This window comes from Arachis duranensis, chromosome 2, assembly GCF_000817695.3.
Source record: "Arachis duranensis cultivar V14167 chromosome 2, aradu.V14167.gnm2.J7QH, whole genome shotgun sequence".
Classification (NCBI taxonomy): Eukaryota; Viridiplantae; Streptophyta; class Magnoliopsida; order Fabales; family Fabaceae; genus Arachis; species Arachis duranensis.
In genome coordinates this window covers 83,610,645-83,632,600 of record NC_029773.3, presented here as the reverse complement: position 1 = coordinate 83,632,600, position 21,956 = coordinate 83,610,645, and the positions used below count along the sequence as shown (strand labels likewise).

The window sequence follows — 21,956 nt, the reverse complement described above, 5'->3', positions numbered from 1 at the left end:
CACATTATAATAATAATTTTCTCTTTTCTCTATCTATTCGAAAGTCTTAAGTTTATAATATATTAGTGATATAATAATCATCTCGATTATATTAAGATAGTAATTGTGGTGAATATTATTACTAGAGTTCTATATTTATATTTCTCTATCTTATATTTATATCTTTCTTATTCTTTTATTTATTTTACAATATGTTATCAGCACGAGATTCTGATCAAATTTTTAGGAAGACTCGGGTAACAAATTTTTATTATGTCGAAGCTCTCTCATCTTGAATTTAATTCTCTTGATATATCTGGAAATAATTATTTATCATGGATATTAGATGCTGAAATCCATCTTGATTTAATGGATGTTGGAGATACCATTAAGGCTGAAAATAATGCATCCCAGAAGGATAAAGCCAAAGCCATGATTTTCCTTCGTCGTCATCTTGATAAAGGATTAAAAAATAAATATCTCACATTAAAATATCCTACAGATCTTTGGAAAGACCTTGAAGAAAGGTATAATCATCAAAAGACAGTGATACCTTCTCAAATCCGATATGTTAGAGAAAATTTTTCCGACCTTCCATGCCTCGAATGTGCTCCTACAGTAGCAATCGAGAAAAAGAATTTAAAAAATATTCTGAACTAATTTCTTGCTTTCTTGTTGCTGAATACAACAATGAGTTCCTCTTAAGAAATTATAAAGCGCGTCCAGATGACGCTGCCCCATTTCCTGAAGCAAATGCGGCAAATTATAACTCCATAAGAGGTAAATGGCAAGATTTTGATAACAAGAAAAATTATGGAAGGAAAAGAAATTATGTTCCCAAGAAAGGATCTCACCAGAAGTGGGATAAAGAAAGAAACAATGGGCAAAGTAAATTAATTGAGGATAAATGATTTTGTTGTGGTGGAAAGGGCCATTGATCATGTACCTGTCGTACCCCAAGGCACCTAGTTGATCTTTATCAAGCATCCTTGAAAAAGGATGACAAAGGAAAGGAAACAAATTTTGTTTCAAATGATAAAAATTCCACCACTCATTATAATGTATCTAATTTCTTTAAGGGTTCTGAAGAAAATTTCGGCTATTTGATCAATGATGGAATAGTTTGATATGTGTATGTGTTTGTTAAGTATTCATATGAATAATTTTACTGTGCATGTACTTCTACTCATTTTATTATTATTATTATCATTTGTCTTTGAAGAAAAATGGCAAGGACATATTTTGAAGATATTTGCCTTGCAGATAGTGCAAGTTCGCACACTATTCTTAAAAGTGATATATATTTTACCCATCTTGTACCAAAAGAAGAATATGTTAATACTATTATTGGCTCAAGCAATGTGATAAAAGGCTCCGGAAGAGCTATAATTTTGTTTCCTGGAGGAACAAAATTTATAATAAATAATGCATTATTACCTACCAAGTCTCTGAGGAACTTGTTGAATTTCAAAGATATTCGCCGAAATGGATATCATATTGAAACAATGAATTAGGGAAATCATGAATATTTATGTATCACAACTCATGATTTAAATAAAAAGGTTATATTAGAAAAGTTACCCTCACTTTCATCTGGGTTGTATTATACCAAGATTAATGCAATTGAATCACATGCCATTGTAAACCAGAAGTTTACTAGCCTAAATGAATTCATAACTTGGCATGATAAATTGGGTCATCCGGGAACAACCATGATGAGGAGAATTATTGAAAACTCTCATGGACATTCACTAAAGAACCAGAAGATTCTTAAATCTAGTGAATTTTGTTGTGCTGCATGTTCTCAAGGGAAGTTAATTTTAAGGCCATCACCAGTAAAGATTGGATTTGAGTCCCTTGAATTCTTAGAAAAAATTCAAGGCAATATATGTGGATCTTTTAGATATTTTATGGTCCTAATAGATGCATCTTCGAGATGGTCACATGTGTACTTATTATCTTCTCGCAACCTGGCGTTTGCGAGATTACTGACTCAAATTATTCGATTAAAAGCACAATTTTTTACAAAATCCAATCAAAGCAATTCGTTTTGATAATGCTGGTGAATTTACTTCCCAAACTTTTGATGCTTATTATATGGCTAATGGAATAAGTGTTGAACATCTAGTAGCTTATGTTCACACACAAAATGGGTTAGCAAAATCACTTATTAAATGCCTCCAATTAATTGCTAGACCCTTACTTATGAGAACAAATCTCCCAACCTTGGTTGGGGTCATGCTATTTTATTTGCCACAACACTTATTCGTTTGAGGCCAACGAGTTACCATAAGTTCTCTCCTATGTAATTAGTTTTTGGTCAGCAGCCAAATATTTCCCATTTAAGAATATTTGTGTGTGCGATATATGTTCCCATTGCACCACCTAATCACACCAAAATGGGACCCCAAAGAAAATTGAGGATATATATTGGATATGATTCTCTCTCTATAGTGAGGTATCTTGAGATACAAACTGGAGATGTATTTAAAGTCCGGTTTGCGGATTGTCATTTTGATGAATCAAAATTTTCAACATTAGGGGGAGAGAATAAGCTTCCTGAAAAGGAACTTAATGGAATGCATCATTATTGATGCATTTAGATCCTCGATCAGGGCAATGTGAACTAGAAGTTCAAAAGATTATACATTTGCAAAGAATAGCAAATGAATTGCCTGATGCATTTTCCGATACAAAGAGGATAACCAAATCTTATATACCAGCGGAAAATGCCCCAATTCGAATTGATGTCCCAGTCGGACAAATAGCCACTGAAGCAAATTCACGCTAGAAGCGTGGCATGCCTCTCGGTTCCAAAGATAAAAATCCTCGAAAGCAAAAAGAGGTAAATACTATTCCTGTTGAAAAAGACATATTAGAGACACCTGCAGTTGTCCAAAATTCTGATATAGTTTTAATGCCAGAAGACGTTCAGGTACGTGAAAATTGTGAAAATGACGAGATCTCGATAAATTATATCTTTTAAGGAGAGAAATGGGACCGAAATAAGACAATTGTCAATGAAATATTTGCATATAATGTGGCATTAAATATCATGCATGAAAGTAAGGATCTTGAGCCAAGATCAGTTGAAGAATGTCGACAAAGAAATGATTGGCCAAAATGGAAAGAAGCCCATGAAAGCTGAGTTGGACTCACTTACAAAACGTGAAGTCTTTGGACCTGTAGTCCGTACACCAGAAGATGTAAAACCTGTTGGATACAGATGGGTATTTGTGAGAAAACGAATTGAGAAAAATGAAGTTGTGCGCTATAAAGCCCGACTTGTGGCACAAGGTTTTTCACAAAGACCCGGTATAGATTATGAAGAAACGTGTTCCCCTGTAGTGGATGCGATAACATTGTGTTATTTGGTCAGTTTATCTGCATATCATAAACCGCATATGAATTTAATGGATGTAGTAACAACCTATTTATAGGGCTCATTAGATCGGGATATCTATATGAAAGTTCCTGAAGGACTAAAGATATCTAAACCATCCAATGAATATTCACAAGGGTTATACTCAGTCAAATTGCAAAGATCTTTATATGGTCTAAAGCAATCTGGACGAATGTGGTATAATCGTCTTACTGAGTATCTAGCCAAAAACGGTTTCAAGAATGATGATAGCTGTCCATGCATTTTCATAAAAAAATCCGTATTTGGATTTATTATAATTGCTGTGTATGTTGATGATTTAAATATCATTGGGACTTTTGAAGAGATTCCAACAATTATAAAAACTCCAAAAGAAGAGTTTGAGATGAAAAATCTTGGAAGGACTAAATTTTGTCTCGGCCTGCAGATCGAGCATATAAAAAATGGGATCTTTATTCATCAAACAACATACACAGAGAAGATCTTGAAAATATTTTATATGGATAAGTCACATCCCTTGAGTACCCCAATGATCATAAGATCTTTGGATGTGGAGAATGATCAATTCCGTCCTAAAGAAAAGAATGAAGATATCCTTGGTCCTGAAGTACCATATCTTAGTGTCATTGGAGCACTAATGTATCTTGCTAATAATACACGACCCGATATATCATTTGCTGTGAATTTACTAGCAAGATATAGTTCCTTTCCAACCAGAAGATATTGGAGTGGAATCAAGCAAATCTTTCGATATCTTCATGGGACAGTTGATATGGGATTGTTTTATCCCTATGGATCCAAGTTATAATTAGTTGGCTATGCAGATGTTGGATACTTATCTGATCCACATAAAGGGAGATCTCAAACAGGATACCTATTCACATATGGGGGTACAGCTATATCATGGAGGTCCACGAAAATAGACGATTGCTGCAACATCCTCTAATCATGCCGAAATACTAGCGATTCATGAAGCTGGTCGCGAGTGTTTTTGGCTCAGAAGTCTGATCCAATATATTCTGTCATCATGTGGACTGATTGATCATAAGATAGCTCCAACTGTCCTGTTTGAAGATAATACAACATGCATTGCTCAACTTAAAGGCGGATACATCAAAGGTGATAGAACAAAGCATATTTCTCCTAAATTCTTCTTCACTCATGATCTTCAAAATCAAGGGACAATTGATATCCAACAGATCCGCTCAAGTGATAATCTGGCAGATTTATTTACAAAGTCACTCCCAAAATCCTCCTTTGAAAGATTGATACATGAGATTGGGATGCGCCGATTTCGAGACATTAAATGATGTCGGCAAGAAGGGGAGACTGTACTCTTTTTCCCTTGGTTAGATTTTTTTGACAAAGTTTTTAATGAGGCAGTCCCCATCACTAAAGGATATTGTACTCTTTTTTCTTCACTAAGATTTTTTTTCACTGGATTTTTCTTTAGTAAGATTTTAACGAGGTAATAATCCTAAATGGTCATTCAAGGGGAGTGTTGTGATAAAGATGGATGACCACGTATGGGTTAGGTGGATATCATTCTCAAGACTGAATGAATCTCTTTACAAGACAAAATCCAATAAATGAAGATTGATTCATATATTATAATAATAATTTTTTCTTTTCTCCATCTATCCGAAAGTCTTAAATTTATAATATATTAGTGATATAATAATCATCTCTATTATATTAAGATAGTAATTGTGGTGAATGTTATTATTAGAGTTCTATATTTATATTTCTCTATTTTTTATCTTCTTATTCTTTTATTTATTTTACAACAGTGTTGACGGTTTTTGGTGCTAGAAAAGATCTGGATATATGCAGAAAACGACGTCGTATGAAGATGTAATCCCGCGGCGACAAACGGAAACCACCTTCCATGTCTTGAATCCTCTTTTCTCAATTCCGTTCTTCTTCGTCGTCTTCTTCTCTCTTTGGCTACTACTCAATATAAATAATTATTTTGAACAAAAAAAAAAGCATTCAAACCCGCAATAAAAACATGATCTTCAGATAGCATTGGAGTGAGTCACCTCAAGAAAAAACCCCAAAAAAAAGTGAAAAAGGAAAAAAAAAAGAAAAAAATGAGAACTTTCAGAACCCCATTTGCAATTCTAGTGTGATTCTTATTGTTGGATTTGATTTTAATTCAATCTGAAAAGCTACCAATATTTTTCTCCATCAGTTACCGGAGCAAAAAATCCAAACCCTCCCTACCTCCCTCCACGTTCTTCTTCTTCTGCACTTTGAAGTTCTGAATTTTCAGAAAAGTGGTTGCAAAAAAGGAAAAAAAAAAGGTTTGTAATTATTGTTGTCAATGGAGAGCACTAGCAATACCAACACCAACACCAACAACAAAGAGAGTAGTAGTAGTAGTAGTGGGAGGGTTCGGTTGTCAGAGGTGGTGGCAGATTGTGTTAAGAGGTGGTTTAGGGATACAATGAAGGAAGCTAAAGCTGGAGATGTTAGCATGCAGGTCTTGCTTGGTCAGATGTACTGTAGTGGTTATGGTGTTCCCAAAGATCCCCAAAAGGTACAGTGTCTTTTCTTCCTCCTCTCAATTCTTTTTTGTGCATGCTTTTTTCTTTCTTTAGATTAGTTTTGATACATTGTACGAAATGTGTTGCACTATTGATCATTAGGATATTAATGTTATCATATAGAATCATATACTGTGATATTTGAGTTAGTTATTACAAGAGTCTTCAAACACTTTGAATGATAACCAAGTGATAGGCATGCTCGAGTTGCTCGTACCATTTTTAGAGATCTCGACTCTTGATTCGAATCTTAGGGATGAAAAAAATACTGTGCTTGGAGTGACAATGACAGTTCTTCGAGCCGGATCCGTTGGATTTCTAGTAATAGGGTTCAGATCCAGATAGTGTTGGCAAGAAACTTCAAATGATGTGACAATATAACGATTAGTTGGATTTGTATATTTTTGTTTTTCAGTCTTTGTTAGTCTTTTTATCTGTACATGGATTCACCAGATTAGGGGTTTTGTAATTTGTGGGTGTTGGGCTTTGGTGTTGTAGGGGATAGAGTGCTTGGAGCCTTAAACAAGCCAACCCTGTTGTTTTACTTTAATGTGAAGAATAAGTTGGAAATCAGAAAGAAAAGGAGCATGTAGCTCATTTTTTTGGTCTTAATACTAGTGAGGATCTGTAGCCAATTGTACACTAGTGTATTATGGTTGAATGCATAGGTGTGTTTGTACTTTATACACATTTCTAGGATAACAATGTAAAAAGTTCCATCATGGAAGTAAGTTACAGCTTGATATTTTTATCCCCCTTTTTGGGGCAAGGGATAGAGAGTTGTCATAATATTAGAACTCATTCATTTGTTTTACCACATTATTTAGGTTTTAACATACACAAATATGCATTTAGTTTGTATGCACTATTTGTCCAGATCATAAGTTGTAATGTTGAAAAGATATTTTCTGCCCTTCCATTAGTTTATTCATAAAGAGCAATGGTGTAGCTATTGATGATAATTAATAAATTAAACCATGCGTGGAATATGTGAACTTGCTTCTTTGTTGTTGACTTTCGGTTTCCAAGACTGATGTTATCTGTTGGCAATTAAGGGAAGAGTTTGGCTGACCAGAGCATCAAAGACTCGTTCGTCTGTTTGGAAAGTTGGTGATAAGCGTCCAGGTAAATTTTCTCGGTTCTTTTTTTTGTCGGCAGCTTCATTTTATTTTCCTCTATTTAAGAGTTTAGTTGTGAATGTACTTTTTTTTAATGCATCTTTGTTAGGTTACAATGCTAGTGACTCTGATTCTGATGAAATGAAGGAGGATTCTTAAGGAAATTTAATTTGGCTTCGTGTCTGAAATTGTGAAAGGTGAGTTTATTCCAATTTCTGATGGCTCTCTTATGTGACTTAGGCTTGTGACACTTTTGACATCATAATGAAAGAAATTGCCACATGTCGTGTCTTGTATGTACTTTGAGTCAACTCTTATAGGAATTCAAATATTTCTGATGGGAATCTAACACACCTATCTTCTTATTGATTGTTTCATCTCATATTATGACTACAAAATTATCAGCATAACAGCTTTCTTTCTAGACTTAATATGTTAGACAGTCATACAAATTCACCTCTTCCTTCTTTTTAATATATAAAAGTAGAACTTAAGGTTAAATGTGGTAGACACTACTTGCTGATTAGGTTTAGCTTCAAGATGTTGCTAAAAGCTGGCTTTGGAATATCTTGCTAGAACAACCTCAAGTTTCAATCTTTCTTTTTTGTGTTGTTAGTAAAGCCTTATGTTCATGTTGTGTACATTCACCTTTTACGAGATTAAATGTTTGGGGCTGTATACATTTCTGGATCTAGGTCTAGCCTTACTCACACGTTTTATCAGAAATTTTCTTGAAGTAATTGGCATGTCGTTTTGCCAAGTCCCGATCTAGATGGAAGAGGCGTTTCAGGAATTACAGTTGTAACCTGTCACCATCTTACTTGTAAAGTTGAGGGGAAATAAATTAAACTAATAAAAAATGGTAGGCGAGGTCTAGTTGATTCGGCATGCGGATCATCCTCAATCTCTATATCCAAATTGACCTAATTCAACAGTATTCAGAGAAAAAATTTCATTCTGGTTTTGTATACATAGGTGATAGTGCAACTTAGATAGTCTTGGCTTATCTGTTACCCTGTGGATATTGGATAATTTAGGTTAGTTTATAACAAAATGTGGATCTCCAAGAGTGTTTACCTATCATAACCACTGTTATCTATTGCTTATTCCAATAATTTTGATTAAATCTGAAATTTTTGACTTCCTTGTCATCCTTGTCCAGTATGATACTTTTTATTAAGCATATTTTGTTCTTTTATACATTGGATGTGATGAAATGTTGTACTTTTGGTATCGAGAGAGAGTTCTTTGTACGCGCTAACACTCAAGTACCTCATACCAACATCCACTGCATCACCCAGAGATTTTGTTGTGGTCTCTATTACCAAAAGCTCAAACTCTTATTTTCCACCCTTAAATGGAGCTGGATGTCCTCAGATCCCGACTTTTACGTGCACAAATGATATAATTCATTTCTGCCATCATGGAACCTTAATCCAATTTTGATAGTGGATATATAAAACCTATGTGAAGTACTAGTAGGATCACTTGCATAGGATTCATGTTTTATGTTTAAAATAGATATACACACGAAATCTTCAATTTCGAATGAACGAGTCAGTCATATTTAGGAACAGTTGGGACACTATTGTTGAATTACAATATGGTGCATTCATGGCCTTTTAATATTCATACAACAACAAGAACAACAACAACAACAAAGCTTTATCCGACTAGATGGGGTTGGCTACATAAATCAAGCGACACCATTGAGCTCTATTATATATCATGTCTACAATGAGACTGTTTATGCATAAATCATGCTCTTCTTGCTTGTATTAAATATGAGAGATATGTTATGAAGCATCTGGCAAAGATGTCTGAAGCAACAATTTCTTGTTTGTAAGGCAACTGATTGCAAGAAATATGAAAAGAGAAGAAAGTGATTCCACCATTTGAAGTTGGAATATTTAGGGTGTGTTTGGTTTGCATTTTCATTTTCTGTTCTCATTTTCAGTGTTTTTTGTTTTCTAGATTTTGTGAAGGAAAAAGTGAAAACAATGAAAACAATAAAATCCTTTTTTCTGTTTTCACCTCCTGTTTTCACTTTTTTCCTTCACAAAATTCAGAAAACAGAAAATAAAAATGCAAACCAAATGCACCCTTAATTTTTGGATAGAAGGGCAGGTCCTGAATTTGCAGTGTTGTTAATTTTCGTTCTATTGTTACGATTCCAAATAGTATGAATGAAGTTATCAATAGCAAGTTTTAGTTAAGAAAGAAAGGTTAGTTAATTAGTTACAATTGATTAGTACAAAGAAGTGATATGGTAGTGGGAATAGTCTCTAGGCAACTGTGGAGCTTCTTATGAATGGTTTTCACAACTAAACTCCATAGTGGTTCAAAACAGTGGTTGCATAATCATGGATACTAGAAAGATTAGTACTATATAGTTGCATATCACTCCTTCTCAAATGGTAAATTACACTTTTCTCCTTTATGGTTAGACAATGTTACAGACACTTATCTCTAAAATTGAGGGCAACACATCCAACATCTTGTTTTATGTTAAGTGTTTCACTAAAGAACTGTGTTATTTGCATTACTCTTTTAGTACACTTCTATATATCCCTTTTATTTTTGGATATAAAAGTAAGAATTTAATTTCGATGCATTGTCAGTGTAAAGTAGTTTTACACATGCATCCAATTACGTAACACCACATCAGTAAAAATAACTACCTTTTACATTGACCGCGTGAATGGTCATCCAAAAGAACAAATGTGATTGTACGACTATGTAAAACGCTTTACACTGTTAATGCATCAAAATTAAACTCATAAAAGTAAATACGGTTAGTTTCTCTCTCTTTCTTTCTTTCTTTCTTATTCATTTGTTTTATTATTATTTGATAACATTTCTCTTTCTTGGTGTATTAATGTTGTGTTTTGTTGTTTTGTGAAGGTCTCTCTGGCATTCTCATCCCATTGTGTATGTTGATGTAACTTAGTTTACCATGCCATATATGGTTTCAATTTTCGGATGATTTGTTTATTCCTTTTGGTTTATGAAAAAAGAAGGGGAAAAGAATAGTCAAGGAAAAGAAAATTAATGCTCCTAGTTTGGAGGACAGGTGTAAAAATCATTCTGGGTTATGTGGTTAGGACTTTAATTACCCAGCAATTTACTTAAATATAAGTTTTTTTTTTCTGTTAATTATATAATTTTGTTGATTGTTGAAGGTTGTCCGATTATATATATGTTCTATTATTGCGCCCTTTTCTTTTCATCATTTACAAGTTGTAGCTTCCTCTAATTTTTATTTTTATTTTTTAATTCTTGGGGGCGTGGGAGAATGCTGTAGAAGTTTTAATTCTTTTGTTTAACATGGAAATGTCTTCAGAACAATTAAATAAACTTTGAATGATTTGAAAATACGACAAAAAAAACAATAAATATTATATTTTTTACAAGTAACAAAAAAGTTTTATATTTAACAAATAGCTTATTTATTTGATCTAAATTTTTGTAGCTAACATTTGAATAAATATATAGAAGGTCTATAAAAAATTTCGGAACAAAATTTAAACTCTAAATTTTTCTTTTTATTTTGAAAAAAATATTGTCATTGGTAATAAATTTTTCTTTTAAAAATTCATTTAACAAAAAATAATTAAATTTTAAGCATGAAATTTAATAATGATAGTAAAAAGTTGCATCAAAATTTAATTTTTAAAGTTTTTGTTTAGAATATATATTTAATTTAATATCTAATTCTTTTTGTGGCATTTTTTAATTTTTGAAAGCTTATTTATGGTTAGCAATTTTTTTTTGTCAGTAATATGATATTAGTGTACTCTTTTGTAAATTCAGAAAGTCTAGTCATAACTCATAACTCATTAGTAGTCTAGCTAATAATAAAAAAGCAAATACATTAGTTCATGCCCAGAATTATTGGCTTATCAAGCTTTAAGCGAAGAAATTAGTTGATTAACAACTATCATATGGATAATTAATCAATTATTGGCAATCTTAACGGATACTTTTGCTAATTTCTTATTTCAAGTATTACTTCCCATTCAGAATCTCTATAAAAGAATACCACCTCAACCAACTATACATGACACCGGTTGATTTCATAAAAAATAATATAAATAAATCTCCAAATAAGCAACAATATTTTTGTATTATTGTTAGGGTTTAGCTAACCGAGAACATTAACATTTTCAACGAGGGTTTACCGGTTTAGTGTATTTCATGAAAATATTAAGAATATTAGTTAAGGATATTTATGTAAAATTCTTACCGAGGATTCGTTAATATCATTATAAAACTACAATATCTTTATTTGTGTGGCCGAAATTTTGCAACATAATATATTAACTGAAAATATTAATTATTTTTAAAACTACGTTTTGAAATTTATTATGAAAGCTATGATCAAATGTTAACATTGATTATATAATGACTATCAAACTCCTTAACAAAATAATCGTACCGTAATAAATTTCTATTTTCAAATGATAACGCAAAAGGAAAAATTATATATGTATTAAAAATCAATTTGGGTGGGTCGATTGTTCCCTGTCAAAGACCACTTCATTAAACATTTTGGCCTCGTAAGCAAGCTCAATCCACATTCGATTTTAAATAATCTGCGAATCATTTATATTTTTTAGAATTTTATATGCATAAATTAATATAATTTATTTATTAAAAATAATTTAATATTTATATTAATTAAATAATAATAAAAAATATTAAAAATTACTGACAATCTCAAGAATTTCTCATATATTTATTATTAATATCAAATAATTAGAGTATATTTTAAAATGGAATATATACAATTAAGTGATGCAAAAGATTCTTTTTCCATTTAAAATCCATGACAAGTCAACACTCGGGAGTCGTGACTCCACTTTCATTGTCCATATTCAAAAATCAAACACTTATGTTAAAATATAGCTGTGACGATGGTTATGTAGCAAAATTCCAGAAAGATCCATGAACTATGATAACTTTATGTCACATTTATTTTATTTTGTTGTCGTTATTAAGATGCAAGGTTATCGTTTACGTGACTTCACTTCAGATCACACATGGACTTGTTCTTTGTCTTATTCTCACTCAGATCATACCTATAAATTAAAAATAATTGCTATGGTACTTAAACATATTTGCTTAATTTATTATATAGAGTTAAAAATTAATATTTAATTTAAAAATATAAAAATAAATCATTATTAAATATTTAAAATTTATTATAAAAAATAAATTAGACAAAAATTAAATACCAAATTATAGATAATATAAAATTTACCTAAATTAAATATGTTACCCCAACTATTACTTTAATTCTATTTTATAACAATTCAGTAAAATCAGCTACCTTAGTCCAACTTATTATTATTATTATTGTGATTTATTTCTTTAATTTAATTTTATATTTGAAAATTATTGAACTGCATGACACTAATTAAATGAATATAGCAAAAGTCAATGTTGTACAAAAAAAAATATTTTATTTGTGTCATATTAATTTAACATGATTCAATTATTAAGATCAATATTTCGATCAATGACGTTTATAATGAGTACAATAATCTTTTACATTAAGGTACATCTCTTAGAACCACAAAAACAATTACATATTCAATGAGTTATAATTCAAATGATATAATTTTTTTTATATTTTTTAAATCTGAAGAAGTCACAAATTCGAGTTTCCTTATCTTTAATAAAAAAATACAATTACATAATAATATCCCCGTGATGTGAGTTATGCATATTTTTGTTTCTATTCTTTACTAAAATAAAAATCAATAACCCATCCCCCCTAATAATAATATTAGCTACATAAATTAAATGTCGTCATAATAAATATTTTTTTAAAATAATTAATAAATATTAAATAAAATAAATTTTAACCGTTTTTAACTAATATTTTTTTTTACCAATATACAGGTTTGTTATTTTTTTTGTTTGTAATAACTTTTGGCACCCGCTTTAGAACAACAACCTTGAGCACAATTAAATTAATTACATTTATTAATATAATAATAAGTAACACATGATGCTATGCTAAACCGCCAAAATGATCAACTTATTGAATGATAGAAGTAAGAACCTTATTGACGAAAAACTCAACACATACACATATTAACGACTGAAGCTAAATTCATGGTGGTTGGTTAGGAATTCGCCACTTGGGACTCGTTCGTGCATGACACATCTGTTAGTCGAAGGGTTGCGGTGTGTAAGATATGGAAGAAAACGTGGCTTTGAGTTTGAGGGAGCCTCTCATGGCACCACCACATCAACACCACCACCCTTCTTCTTCTCTCATCACTAAATTATATTTTGGTCACTTCTTAGCAAGATGGGGCACCAGGTTTTTTTTTCTTCTATTTTCATTATTGCTTTAGTTCTTAGAAGAGATTAGAGAGTTTAATTGGGACTAAACTCTACTAGTTTTGACTTTTGAATTGAAATTGATTCTCTAATGGAACAATAAATTTATGAATAGAATATGAGATGCTCTTTTCGAATCTCGATTTATGTTTAAGTGCACGAGTGAGCTAAATGACAGTGACTAACCTAATTAGTTAATTCGTTACATTATTGAATCAATGTATTTGGATATAATTTGTATTGATGTATATCGATTCAAGAATCTACCAAATTTTCACGAAGGAGTGACTCGCATATCACTAAGGTGGTTACATTAATGCCTTGGATTTAGATTTTCAAAATCATTGGTGCAATGTATTTTATTTTTCAGCATTTTCTAGTGAAACTAATTAAGAGAAGGTGTTTATTAATTCATTTCTTTTATGGCAGGATGTGGGAATTCTCTGTAGGTTTGTATATGATAAATATATGGCCAGACTCATTGCTCTATGCAGCCATATATGGTGCTGTTGAATCTGCCTCCACCGCGGTTTTCGGCCCTATGATCGGAAAATGGCTTGATAGGTTATCTTATGTCAAGGTAATTTTCCGGCCGATATAGCTATGTCACGCTTGTCACTCTTTTGTGTATCACTTGGATACGGTATCTAAATACATTGATATAAAGATGAACGAGAAAATGATACTTAACATAATTAACAAAGCCTTTTTCCAACTAGTTGGGGTCGGCTACATGGATTAAAGACGTCATAGCATCCTGTCCTTGCATTGGGATGCCACGAAGTTTTACATTGGCTGTTGCAGGCCTAACACAATCCTACATTGATCTAAAGATGACATTGCATCCTGACCATGCATTGGGATGTGATACAAGTTTACGTTGGTTGTCGCAGACTGATCTTTTTTCCCAGACTTGAAACCGGCTATGTAAACATAGGCCGAGTTATGAACAAGAAAATGAAAGTAATGGATACAAAGGAACGGCAAAAAGAATTTGATATATGTTACATTTATATTGAAAGTTTCTCAAAAGTGAGTTATGAACAAAAGAAGATAAACAAGTTTATATGTTACAGGAGTTTCTTTAGTTATTTGAGTTTGTTCCATAATTTTTCTACAGGTTTTGCAATTGTGGTTGGTGACACAAAACCTCTCTTTTGTTATCGCTGGCGTCGCGGTGATCACATTGCTTGTCTCTTCATCTTTGAAGTATACAAATTTCTTAGTTTTCATACAGCTGGTTGTGTTAATCAATGTCTGTGGAGGCATTAGTGTGCTTTCCACGCTCGCCGGAACCATCTTAATCGAAAGAGACTGGTAATGTTATTAACCCTTTTTACAGAGGAATGTTCTGTTGCCTTAAATCTAGTATTGATGTTAAGGATCTTAGATCTTACATTCTTAATTTTCTCATCACTTTCTATGCAGTAAAACTGTTTGAAAAAATGTCAATGTGAGAAAAAGAGGTATATTTTTACCGTAGTTTCCATTGTACAGGTTGTTGGTTATATCAGAAGGTGAACCACCGGAATTGCTGACAAAAATGAATTCGGTTACAAGGCGCATCGATCTAACATGCAAGCTTCTCGCTCCGGTTATAACTGGCTCCATAATAAGTTTCTTGTCGCTCAAGGCATCGGCTATAACTCTAGCACTCTGGAACACTGTATCTGTTTGGGTGGAGTACTGGCTTTTCAGTTCTGTATACAATGGAATTCCAGCTTTGAAACAAAGTAACCAAAGAAGGGTGGCAAAGATTTTACAAAGTGATGATGAGGAAAGGAATGAAATAACTTTGGAAGGTAACTCATCACAAGTGGATGATATATCAAGAAGCAAAAGTTTTTGTGAGTGGATCTCAGAGATACCTTATGTTGTTGCATGGAGAGTTTATTTGCAGCAAGAAGTTGTCATTCCTGGAATAGCTCTGGCTTTGTTGTTTTTCACTGTGCTAAGGTGAAATCTCACAAACAATTTTTGTAGGAAAAAATTTTATAAGGGTATATAGCCTTCATTTTCCTTTTTCACTAAAAAGGGTCAGTAAAAGGTTTATTTTTTAGCAATTTGTTGTTTCCGTTGATGTTTAAAGTATTTTACCAATTTATTAGAAAGAGTGAAAAAAGGATGGCTCAATGCACTAATCTTTTATTTGGTGAGGTTTTAGGAAGATAAAATCATAGAATTTTATCTTCATTTTGCAACTTCGTCTTTTTATCTATTTATGAAACGGAAAAATGACAAACAGAATATTTTGTCTCCCTAAAATGAATCTCTTTTGCACTCTAAAATTTTTTTACCTCAAAGCATTATGCTAGTTGCTAGTTAGAAATATTTTACTCCTCTTGACCAGCTGAAATGTTTATTTAATTCTTTACTCAATAGCACTCTTGGAGAGTTGTGTTTCCAATTCAAGTATTCAACTATTGTGAAATAAATGTTTGATTCATCAAAGAAAAAAAAAAACTGTGTTAGCAACATCTCTCTCTACAGTGCTATATAGTATATATCATTCATTGGACAAAGTCATCAACACCTTGAGAAACATGCATTCTATATATCACTGATGAAACACCAATTATTTTGTCACAGCTTTGGAACTTTGATGACAGCCACATTAGAATGGGAAGGCATACCTGCATATATCATTGGAATTGGAAGAGGAATAAGTGCTGTAATTGGAATTGGTGCAACAGTTGCATATCCTGTGCTACAATCTCAGATATCAACTATCAGAACTGGACTTTGGTCTATCTGGTCTCAGGTATATTCTTACCAATACTTAAAAAGTGTTCTGTATAAATGTCATGTTCTGAATGGTTGTCAATTATTATGGTCTTTGTCTGAACCAATGTTACATGTACCATCTTTGTGCACACTTTTTACTTTTGGTTTTAAAATGGTTGATAAGAAGTGAGAGAAGATAAAAAATTTATCTTTTATTCCATAAAAAGAAAAGATATACAAGAGAGGTGTATATAAATGGAGATTCTATGGTGCTTTTCAAATTCTTGTCGAATTTGCCTTAACATGGACCCCACTCTTTTATGTTTGTGTTAGGCAACTTAGTTGTATGCACCTTTAGCAATAACCGCACATAAAAAGTGTTGCAAACATCATTTTTCCTTTGTTTTCGGCATCCAATCCTAACATACTTTTAGACGAATTCACAAATTTCATTGGACCACATGTCCTCAATACTATATACTAGGATTCTTCCTTGCGAGGACTCATACCGGAGACCACTAGGAAGGAAACAAACTTATTTACCACTCGACCAATTCAGTGTTGGTGAATAATTGTAAAATGTTATTCCATTTGATTTCACTATGAACACGCGAGCAAATTAAAAATAACTGTTATTCTTCTTTTAAGTGTAACTACTCCTGTTGATCTTTGTTGTGAATGTTAATGTACAATTTGAATGCAGTGGACCTGCCTCTTACCATGTGTAGCTGCCATATGGATCCATAGTGGAAATATATCATCATATACTTTGATGGCAAGTGTGGCTTTATCTAGGCTTGGGTTGTGGATGTTTGACTTATCTGTACTTCAACAAATGCAGGCAAGGATATCAGCGACCCCCTATTCTCTGAAATTAATTAGTACAACTTGCACTTATTTAAACTACTAAAAGAGATTTAGTTCCTAATAAATTGGTTTTGGTTAATGTTCATGTAAAATTTGGCTTAAAATCATCTATAATGAAGATATGTCTTTTGTATTCTTCTGTCATCAAAACCGAACTGGTAACTGATGTGGTTAAAATACTAGGTTAATATTAGGTCGCTAGTTTAATAGTTGAGTCACTAATTAAACTAGTTGATCTGATAATAATTAAATAATTCAATAAAACTAGTATATTCTTTAAACCTTGTCTATTTTTCTATAATGTAAATGTATATAATAATAACAAATATGAAATTAGTCATAATGGTAAGTATTTTATTTTCTAACTAAAATTATAAGTCTTGAGTTCAAGTCTTACCAATAACATATTTTACTTCTCTTATATTCAAGATAGTAGATTTTAAAATATTAAAATTGAATAGATACATAGATTATGGATAGTTTAACCGAAGTTTTAATAATTGTCTCGAGATGGAAAACTTAGAATTTTGTCTCTATTATCTTATAAAAATGTGTTTAGTGTGGCATCTAGGTTTAAGTGCATGTCTTTTGATGAATAGAAGCATAGGACAGGTTCTCTAATTCTTCATTATCATCTCCATTATTCTTAGCCTGAAATTTTTCTTGTTATGTAATTTTCTTAAATAGGACCTTGTTCCTGAATCAGATCGTTTGGTTGTTGGAGGAGTTCAGAATTCACTTCAAGCTGTCATGGATTTATTGGCTTATATTATGGGAATCATAATATCGGATCCCCGGGTTAGTTATTTTCACTGCTATAAAATAATTCATGCACATCCCTTAAAATGTGTGTTTTCTATTAATTTTATTTTGGAATAGAAATTGGCACTCCTATTTTGGCAAGGTAAAAAAATTATGTTTAGAATGACATTACTGAAAATAGAAGTAACTATTATTATTCATTTTTTTTTTCTGCTTTTATATATTTGATTCTAGCATGAATTGATTCTATGAACCAAATTAGTTAGATTTATATTACGGTTGATTATCAGGTTGTTATGGTGTGAAAAAATTTATATATTTAGAATTTAAAATTGCTAAATTCTGACTCATGAAAAACTAATTCAACTTTTAGCTATCTGATGGCATGACTCTATTGCTACCTATTAGGATTATGTTGTGGCCAATTTAGATAAACATATTGCAAAAATTAAAAATTTTTCACAATACTATTGACTTTGGCCTAACAATTTATTTCTTCATAGAATCTTTAAAACCAGCTGTTCTTTTATTTGAATCTGATGCTTCACAGTTGTGAAAGTTTATCCTTATTAATATTTCCAATTATAGCAGCTTTATAGTTTATAGCTTATGTATAAAGCACAGACACTTTCCATTTATTGAACACGATACTCATCAACACTCGTCCGACATGCGTGTCTTTTGTGTCCAACCGTGTCTTAATAAAAACTAAAAGATTTTTCTCTGCTTGAACACACCTACCATCACGTATCCAGTCTTATTTTTAATATGTATTCTTGAAATGAGTTTAAAAATAATATGTATTATTATTTATTAAAATAAAAAATATTTTAAATATTTTATATAATTTAAAAAAGACATTAAAAATAGTTAAAAAATTAATTTATCAAAATATCATTATAATTTAACTAAAAAATAATTTATGTTTTATAGATATCTAGTGTCTTCGTATTTTATAAGAATTTAAAATTTGTGCGTCCGCGTATTGTGTGATTCGTGTTAGTGTCCGTACATCATAGTAGCTTCTTATGGTGAGTTACTTGTTCAAAGAACTTTTTTTCTATTTACAAAGAATCTGATGCCTCATAAAATGTTCTGATCTTGTTTCTTGCTTCCTTGTGTCTTAGGACTTTTGGAAATTGACTTTATTGTCATATTTGGCTGTTACGTTGGCTGCTCTCCTCTACTGCGTCCACGTGTATCGCGTGCGCCGGCATTTGTTTCACTTCGATCGGATACTGTGGGTTAAATATTTCATAAGAGTAGCATCTTAAGGAGTTATTTCATAACTCTTTCAAAACAGAGACATGAAGATATTAGAAGATACAAATTGTTTAGAGAAAGAGACAGATATAAATATGAAACAGACAAAATATATTTGTTCGGTGATAAAATTTGTCTAATTTTCTGTCCGTTAAAACTAACGCAAAAAAATAGATGTAATGTTTTTTTTTTTGTTTCTTTCTTTGGACATTTATTAAATATAATCTAAATGAGTTAATATTTTATGTACATACATTGTAGGAGACATTGTGTCTATTTACACACTATCTACTGGTAGATGGGATTTTGACCTAACCTAAATAGAGTCAATTTTTAAATTGTGGTGATTGAGTGATATTGCTATTAAGATTATCCAGCTATATTAAGATCATGCTTTCAGTATTAGTATTGTCTCAGTATTTAAATTAAAAACTGTCTAAATTTTACAAAGAAATACTTTTAATTTATTTGAAACAAGATTTAAGTATGCTAAAAAGTTGGCTTTTTTTATTTTATTTCGCAGGCAATATCGACAAAACAAGAGAAAAATCAATTGTTTAGTTAGTCCTTGCAAAATATCTAATATTATGTACAAAAGTAAATATTTGAAATTTTATGCATTAAAAAAAATTAGCTACTTATTTTAATCTAAAAAGAAATAGTCCATAAATTTGACAGCCGTAAATGATAAGGATGAGAGTAAAATATAACATAGCATGTAAATGCTAATGGAAGATGCAACATCATTATCAGATCATAATATAGACACATGTATAGCAGAATTATCCGTTTATTTATACTAGTCTGCTAGCCTGCGTTTATTTATGAAAATAGGATAAGAGGCAGCGTTTATTTATGAAAATAGGATAAGATAAGATATTGAGAATAAAACATAAAAGATAGAGATATAAAATTTTATATTTTTGTATTTTATTTAGTGATAAACTAAAATAAATTATGAAAATTTAATTTATTTTTATTTTTTTATTAAAAATTTGAAAAAAATTATGTTCAAAGACACTAAATTAATATTATTTTTATATCTCTGTTTTAGTGTTTCATTCCTATAAACAAACGCAACCCCAAAGTTCAGACATAAAAAATATTAAAATATCTCACTTTTTAATTTAAGAAAAGGAAATGTAAACGTTCGGATCATCAAACATAGTTGAGCATTTATTAATAAACAACAATGTTAAGGAACTAAATATTGCGGCCAATATTTTCGGCTAACAATCATTAGACCGGCAAAAGAAGTATGATAAAATTAAAGAAAATAAAATAAAAATCACATTATTTGAAATTATTTTTTACCTGTTTTGAAGGTTACCTGAAATTGGAGTATATTTGGGTTTGAACGTGAGATTCAAACTCCTTGTGAGACAGCGTTTGACTTGTCTTATGTCAGATAGTCGCTGTCTGAGTTTCTCGTGAGGAGGTTGGGTGGTACTTACCAGACACCCCGATGCTTAAGTTAGTAAGGGTACTAGTAGGTTTATAGTAAATTAGATCTTAAATATACTTGAGAGATGTCACTGTATTTATAGATGATGAACCAATAAATAATGTTGGTGTAGTTCCACTATTGATGGTGAATAACCATCCCTTTTATCTAAGGGTTGTTGAGATCTCTCTCCTAGAAATAAGTGAGAGATAGTAGGGATTAGTTATAACTTTTTCAAGAGAGAGTTATCGCTTAATGACATCCTGTCCGACCTCTTAGGAGGTTGGTTACTCGATGGCTGTCTTCTGGGCCTTCTCTACTTTGGGCCTAGCTTGTATTTTGGGACAGGGTATGAATAGTGCCCCTGCTTGAGTCCGATCTTTTGCTTAGGTCGGATACAAGCATGTAAGAAGTTGAACAGGTGTTGATAGGTAGGGTTATCACGTCAAGTTTTAGGTCTCCGTCTTAAGTCAGAAACCCGACGTGATTTTGGAACGTCAACTGTTGCGTCTGTTGGCTTTCCATTTTGACACATGGAGTGTGGTTACATTGGTAACCGTGCACGTTTTTAAATAAGGGGATGGTTTTACATTTTTGCCTCTTAGATCTTATAAATACCTCATCCCTCATCTCTTTTCTATTTTTCGTTTCTTCTGAAATTTACTCTCTCCCCTCTTTCTCAAGCTTTTCGCCTTTTCTTCTTTCATTGAAGTTTCATTCTTCTCTTTGAAAAACAAGTGCTACTGTGTTTGGACTTGCTGTTTCCGTAGCTTTTGACTTTTATACTTTCATGAAAATTTTTCTTTTGCGTTTCTTTTTGGTTTTATTACACTGTTGTCGTCTTCTTTGTGTATTATGATGCCCCTAAATGAGATTTTTTGGCTTCTGAAACAATGTCATTTTTCCCAGGGATGCCTCCTTTGTGTTTGTTGTTGATTTTTGTCTGAAAAAAGCATTTTACACGTTTCCCACTTGTAGTGATGATTTCTGTTTTATAATGTAGGTATATCTCTTCTATATGTCTCGTTCAATTTTCTCGAGAATGTCGTCCAAGGTTCCTGAGGAGTTGTCAAGATAGGTAGATATCTCGGTCCTTTCTGCAGTTTCTGTAGTAGATAATATGTTTGTAGATAAATTTCGTAGACACCATAGTGTTTGTAGCTCTAGGAATGACGAGGAAAAGTATGAAATAGTGGCCCCTGATCCAGAAGACCAGGTATGTTTTAACTAAGTTACCACATCGAAACCTCACTTTCTCTTCATGTATGACTGCCTTTTTATCCAACTTGGGGTGGTTTTTTCATTTTCCAATTTTGAAATTGATGTCTTGTCTTTCTGTAAAATGGCTCCCACCCAACTTCACTCGAACTCCTGGGGATTTATGAAAATCTACCAGCTCGTGAGTCATAAGCTTGATTTTTCGATCTCTTTGATGATCTTTTCTTCTTATTCCAGCTCACAAGACCTTTCAGTTCTACTAATAAGTAACAATGGATTTCTTTCTGAGTTATATA

General features: G+C 31.8%; 2 protein-coding genes across 2 annotated transcripts; both read left to right on the top strand.

The window, feature by feature from the left end:
- Positions 1-5,163: 5,163 nt before the first annotated feature.
- Positions 5,164-10,245, top strand: LOC107475426 (uncharacterized). The gene is made up of 4 exons (XM_016095057.3): positions 5,164-5,903; positions 6,966-7,035; positions 7,138-7,225; positions 9,933-10,245. The coding sequence occupies exons 1-3, from the start codon at positions 5,688-5,690 to the stop codon at positions 7,185-7,187; spliced, it is 336 nt and encodes a 111-aa protein (XP_015950543.1). The 5' UTR covers positions 5,164-5,687; the 3' UTR covers positions 7,188-7,225; positions 9,933-10,245.
- A 2,808-nt stretch (positions 10,246-13,053) lies between these two features.
- Positions 13,054-19,247, top strand: LOC107475425 (solute carrier family 40 member 2). Its single transcript, XM_016095054.3, has 8 exons — positions 13,054-13,362; positions 13,812-13,962; positions 14,503-14,699; positions 14,880-15,338; positions 15,972-16,143; positions 16,810-16,947; positions 17,661-17,771; positions 18,863-19,247. The coding sequence occupies exons 1-8, from the start codon at positions 13,235-13,237 to the stop codon at positions 19,007-19,009; spliced, it is 1,503 nt and encodes a 500-aa protein (XP_015950540.1). The 5' UTR covers positions 13,054-13,234; the 3' UTR covers positions 19,010-19,247.
- Positions 19,248-21,956: the final 2,709 nt, after the last annotated feature.